Source organism: Chelmon rostratus, chromosome 14 (assembly GCF_017976325.1).
Source record: "Chelmon rostratus isolate fCheRos1 chromosome 14, fCheRos1.pri, whole genome shotgun sequence".
Classification (NCBI taxonomy): domain Eukaryota; kingdom Metazoa; phylum Chordata; class Actinopteri; order Chaetodontiformes; family Chaetodontidae; genus Chelmon; species Chelmon rostratus.
The window spans coordinates 20,386,643-20,393,053 of NC_055671.1; the positions used below are offsets into that span (position 1 = coordinate 20,386,643).

The 6,411-nt window shown below is 41.4% G+C and overlaps 2 protein-coding genes across 2 annotated transcripts; both read right to left on the reverse strand.

The window, feature by feature from the left end:
* Positions 1-1,534: 1,534 nt before the first annotated feature.
* Positions 1,535-2,482, reverse strand: LOC121616811 (olfactory receptor 52N5-like). The gene has a single exon (XM_041951620.1). The coding sequence runs from the start codon at positions 2,477-2,479 to the stop codon at positions 1,535-1,537; it is 945 nt and encodes a 314-aa protein (XP_041807554.1). The 5' UTR covers positions 2,480-2,482.
* A 1,887-nt stretch (positions 2,483-4,369) lies between these two features.
* Positions 4,370-5,314, reverse strand: LOC121616812 (olfactory receptor 4Q2-like). Its single transcript, XM_041951621.1, has one exon. It carries the CDS (start codon positions 5,309-5,311, stop codon positions 4,370-4,372), a length of 942 nt encoding a protein of 313 aa, XP_041807555.1. The 5' UTR covers positions 5,312-5,314.
* Between the last annotated feature and the right edge of the window lie 1,097 nt (positions 5,315-6,411).

Here is a 6,411-nt window from a genome sequence, read left to right on the forward strand (position 1 = left end):
TCCTTACAGGTCTGTATGTGGTAACATCCCCACAGCGTTCTAATAATAACACAAACTAACATTTTTTTCAGAATAATTTCAACAATGTTCCCCTGAGATCCCCTGCTGGTAACCCTCCCACAGCGTTCTAAGAATGTTGTGCAAATGTTTTTAGTCGAAGTGATTGTCGATTAGTTTCACCTGTTCTTCATTAGCCTTCCCTCCCTCCTGTGTTTAAGTCCTTGTCAGTTATGTCTCTTTTCCCAGCATGTGTTTGTAGTGATTTTGGATTTTATCTGAGACTCTTAGCCTGTTATTAAATTTGGATTCTTCCCAGCAACCTGTTGGTTTTGAAATGTCAACAATCAACCTGAACAAGAAAAATATAGCTGGAAAAGGAAATGAATGAGCTGCACATTGCAGCACATCACATTTCTATGGAAATATGTATCCATCTGCATTACAAATACAACCACAGTCCACCTGGACAGCTTTCATCAATTTCCTACAGTTTTGTTGCCAGCTCTTTTGTTGCTCCTGTCCTTGTTTGAAACATGCTGGCAAATTTAGAATAAGCCAATATTAACAAAATTCAATGAAGTTGATGAGGTAAAGCATGAAATGTATTGTCTGTATACAGTTTTCAATTGAATGTGTCAAAAAGCATTAGAAAGTCAGCACAATGTATTTTATTTATGTTTTACACAGCGTCCCAATCAGGGTTGTTGATGATTGTGAAGTGGTGGTTTGCATTTGTGTCAGGGGACTTCATGGTGCTTTACAGAGGTACCTGCAGCCTCTCTCCTCCCTTCTGCTTCAAAGAGGCCATTATTGAGGTGGATCACTGGTTAATTCTGTACTCCTCTCACTAATGATGTAACGAGCAATGAGCTGCACGCCCACATGTGCGGGAGTTCGCTGCATGTGCCAAAATGGTATGTGTCGGCCCTGTGATAGACAGCCTGTCCAGTGTGTACCCTGCCTCACCTGAAGTGACCCAGAGTGGCCTCCAGCCCCCCGTAAGCATACAAAAGCCAGACAGCTTTAGACAGTTGGTGGGTGGATTGTGCCAAAGAATTTAAACAACTACCAGAACAAGTAAACTAAAACATGGTTGTTGGTTAACATGGTTGTTATTGTCTTTACATTACCACTGAATGAAATTATAAAATACATTATAATAATTACAATTTGGATATCAGATAACTTTCCTCCTAAAATAAAAAGTCTTTAAATCTTTCGAGGAGAGGTCACAAACAGAGAGTCACCACGCTGAGAGCAGGAGAAAACTGATCTGAGTAAACATTCCACACTATAATGTGCGTGATAAATATTGGAGAGGTCACATAGAAACAATCAGAAAAACCAAGAAGAAAAGATGTGAAAACTTAATGTAAAAGAGAAATTATGATTTCTCATCTGAAATGTGCATTAAAATACCACTTGTTAAGATTCACAAACCTCATGAAAAACAGCATAGTGTAAATAAATAATGTGAAATAAAATAAGGCAGCTCAGTTGACATTTGATGATTCACTTTTACATTCTTTACAGCTCAGAATGATGGCATGACTGGTTTCGCTCTAGATAATTTTGACAAGGATCTCCAGATTTCTGCACACTGAACCCCATAAATAATGGGGTTGAGGCTGCCGGGGATGATATGAAACAGAACAGCGGAAAGTTTCCTGTAGTCTGAGTACTGAGGGAAGCGATGCAGAATAATGACAATAAATCCACTGATCAGCATGATCAGATACACAACCAAATGAGTGCTGCAGGTCTTCAAGGCTTTACTGTTCAAAGACTTGTTATTACTGGTCAGACAGACTACTGTAATCTTAGTGTAGGTGAGAACCATGCTGCCGATAGAAGCTGTGAACAAGACTACAGTGAAAGTGAGTCCATAGACGTTATTAATAAACACACTCTCACAGGAGAGTTTAAACAAGGAGGCATTGTCACAGTAAGGATTCATGATCATAGTCCTGCATCGGTTCAGCCGTACGGTCAGACCGAGCAGAATCCCGACCAAAACAAAGGCCACTCCCCAGGCAGATGCCGTCAGCTTGATCACCATCTTGTTGGTCATTATGGTAGCATAGCGCAGCGGATTGCAGATGGCCACATATCTGTCAAAGGTCATAATCATGAGCACAGTGTGAGAAGCGGCACCAAACATGTGTGTGGTGAAAGCTTGGACCACACATTCATAATAACTGATGAGGAGCTCGGAGGGAGGCAGCAACATGTCTGAAAGCAAACGAGGCACCATGATGGAGTTTCCAAGGATGTCATTGACTGACAGGTTGCAGAAAAGGAGATACATGGGCTGGTGAAGGCTCTTGTCAGTATAAATCAGAAAAGCAATGCCTGCATTCATGAACATTATAAAAATGTAGGCGAAAAAGAGAACGAGAAAGACAGGATAGACAGAATCCCTGGAGATATTCAGCCCCTCCAGCTGGAGTGTGAAGCTGTTGAATGTGTAGTTTTCCATCAACCTGAAGGAAGATCAGAGATCAGTGATGCCCAATGACAGCAGCAACTTTTTGAAAAAACAAAAACAATATGAACTTCATGCTTTTATCAGATATTGTAGTTCAACAATAGAATAGCAACAAAAATAAAGACTGAAGTGAAAGATAAGATTCAAACTTGTCATTATAAACTGTGTTAGTGTTATGGAGTAATACCTGCTTTGAGTCCTCTGGTCCCCAGCAAAGACGAGCTTTTCCCGCTCACAGTTTTATAAAGTCACAGTATTATTGTCAGGGGACTCTTTCATTGTTTCACAGATGATTTGAAATGGAACATTATGAAATCATGATGGCCTGAATCATGATGGTTAATGCTTAGTGGTACAACTCTCAGAAAACTGCAGAACACAGCTCAAAGCCCTTAAATGGGCAAACAGGACCCTCATTTTTCCTAAACCTGAATCTAATATGTGCATCTTTTCCAAAATTATTAGACAGCATGCTAGAAACAGAATATTACTCCCTACTGCTGACTAGCTACTCAACACCCCCACCCATCCATAGTGTTTTGCAACATATTATGAGAACTTGCATCATTCTTCAATGACGAAATTACAGTGGCTGACAAGAGCAAATGTACTGCAACAGCCACAAACATTTCCATCAGGAGACACATGCTGCAGCCTCAGAAATAATGCCAATTCAAGGACACACATAAAAACTCTAAACCATAACAAAAATGGAAATGGAAAATGGCTGCAGAAACAAATGCAGCAGAAAAACGCTGCACATCCGGTCCACACAACAGGAGTTCTGCAGCACATCATTCAATCCTTCATGAAATATCAGGTCTCTCCCTTGCAAGTCACTGTTAATCAATGATTTTATTATCCAGAATGACCTTGATTTTTTGTGTAGTGCATCTAGTGCAGCAGTCCTTATCGAATCAGCTCCTACCAAACTTCCATTATTCCATCAATGAAGCGTGAGTACTTAGGAGAGGAGGTGAGGTTGCCACTCTGAAATTCACCTGTATTATAGTTACTGAGCTCTGCAAGAACACCACTGAGCCTAACTCACCCACCTCATGAGCTGACTTTGAACCTACAGCAGTTTTAAAACAGGTGGTCAGTGTAATCTCCATCTCTTCAAACAGGCATTTCCCCAGATTCCTTCAAAACAGCTGTTGTAAAATCTTTGCTAAAGAAACCCAACCTAGATAGTAATGCACTCAGTGGGTGAAGGCCAATCTCCAACCTTGCATTCATCAGTTAGATACTGGAAAAGATAGATTTAGTGCAAATTAACTCCTTTCTTGAAGAAAATGATATCCTGGAGGAATTTCAGTGAGGCTGCAGAGCATACCACAGCACAGAAACTGCTCTGGCTAAAATTATCCGTGACCGAAGACTACATTCTGGTGAAAATAAGTTCTCAATAAGAAAAAGTCATTTCAGTAGTCAAAATGGAAACAAAGCCTCCTTTGATTTTGTAGAGTGAAAATGATGATGGATGAACTATTTCCTTTCCTTTTGCTTTTTGACGTGTTATTTTATTTGTCATCGACTACAATTAGCTTCATAGCTATAGGCTATGAAGTTTCAATCACAAGCCATAACCCCGAGTTCTGCAGCATTTTTGTGTCATTTCACAGAAACAGTATTTCTGAGTACATATAAAAATCATTGCAACTGAAGTTAAGTTTTGATGGTGTTACCTTAAAACAAAGAAATGTTTAGAATGGTTGGGTAAAATTAACTTCCACATAATTTTTTGGTAACTGGTGGTTATTTATTGCACATTTCTTGTGTTCCCAAAACTTATTCTACACAAACTGTGGTATGCAGCGCTGCTGGCAGAAATGTTATGTATTTGTATTTGTAATTAGACAAAATTTGAAACTATCTTTTTCATGATGGCAAGATCTTCTTGGACTTGAACAACTTCAAAAAGAACTTCTTTATCTCCGTGGACTGCAGTCCATAAATAATGGGGTTGAGGCTACCAGGGATGATGTGAAACAAAATGCTGCAGACTTTTCTGTAGAATGAGTACTGAGGGAAGCGATGAAGAGCAATGATAGACATTCCATTGAACAACATGATCAGATACACAACCAAGTGAGTGCTGCAGGTCTTCAAGGCCTTACTGTTCAAAGACTTGTTCTTACTGGTCAGACATACCACTGTAATCTTAGTGTAGGTGAGAACCATGCTGCCTATAGAAGCTGTCAACAGGACCACAGTGAAAGTGAGGCCATAAACATTATTAATAAACACACTCTCACAGGAGAGTTTAAACAAGGAGGCATTGTCACAAAAGGGGTTTGTGATCAAAGTCCTGCATCGGTTCAGCCGCACGGTCAGACCGAGCAGAATCCCGACCAAAACAAAGGCCACTCCCCAGGCAGACGCTGTCAGCTTGATCACCATCTTGTTGGTCATTATGGTAGCATAGCGCAGGGGATTGCAGATGGCCACATATCTGTCAAACGCCATAATCATGAGCACAGTGTGGGAGGTGGTGCCGAACATGTGTGTGGTGAAAGCTTGGACCACACATTCATAATAACTGATGAGGCGCTCGGAGGGAGGCAGCAACATGTCCGAAAGCACATGAGGCACCATGATGGAGTTTCCAAGGATGTCACTCAGCGGCAGGTTGCAAAAAAGGAGATACATGGGCTGGTGAAGGCTCTTGTCTACGAAAACCAGAACAGCAATTCCCACATTAGCAAGCATTATAAAGAGATAGGAGAAAAAGAAAAAGAGAAAGACGGGATAGATAGAGTCCTTTGAGACATTTAACCCCTCCAGCTGGAGAGTGAAGCTGTTGTAGGTGTAGTTCTCCATCAACCTGAAACAACAAAACAGTGATGTCATTCGCAGATTAAATCCACAGCTCTCTCCTATCAGAGAGAAAGCAATGATTTTACAAGTGAACTCAAATTTCCATCTTTTCTTGGATTCTACAGAATTGCATTGCACACTATGTAGTTTCCCGTTTTTCTCTTCTCATGTAAAAGTGTCAGGTTAATTATCGTAAACAATTATCGTTTCCTCAGATAAAGCGTGATGCAACATTCAGATGTCACTATGATCTCCATCGCTACTGTCGACAAACTGCAGTATACTGCTTTTAGGACCCTGATTCCAAGTAATTAAGATGCTGCTCAAAATATAAAAAATATATATCAAAAAGGATTAGCAAGTTATCACATTCACTTTTATGTATGTTTTACACAACATCCCACCCCAATCTGGGTTTCAGTTTTGAGATGAGAAGTGATGTTTGTCCTCTCCATTCACACTTACGTTTCATCTCAATTATGCAAGGTCTACAAGGTAAAGCTAAAAGGACTAGATGTTTTAATCCCTTGGTAAGTAGGTAACTCTTGAACATAGCAGTCGGTGTGAAGTGGTGAAAAGGAGGGTATGTATTTCATTGGGGTCATCAGGTGGGTACCCTGCTTCATCGACGTTTCGTTGATTGAAACCCAGGTCGTCTCCAGAGGGCTCAACGGTGTACCCAGCGTCCCAGGCACACCCCCCTCCATACCATACCCTCTATGATCCTCGATGGACTCTGCATGGCAGGGGTGTCCTTCTCCCTGGGCCAGGTGTATGCCTGGCCGCATACCATCTGTCGCTATCTTGGTGCCCAGTTGTTGTCGTTTCTCTTTATCCAGAGCCAGTTGCTGCCTCTTTCGGCAGTACTTGACACGGTCTTGATTGCCTGTTGAAGGGAGCGTCCCCTCACCCCCACTTTCCTCAGCAGACTGATGGTAGATGTTGCAACGAATCCCCTGCATCCCACTTCTACTGGGAAGATGGTGGTCTTCCAGCCGTTCTGGGATGCTTCTGCTGCCAGGTCAGCATATTTGTTTTTCTTTCGCTCATACGCCTCTTCAACCCCATCTTCCCATGGTACTGTCAGCTCCACGACATAAACC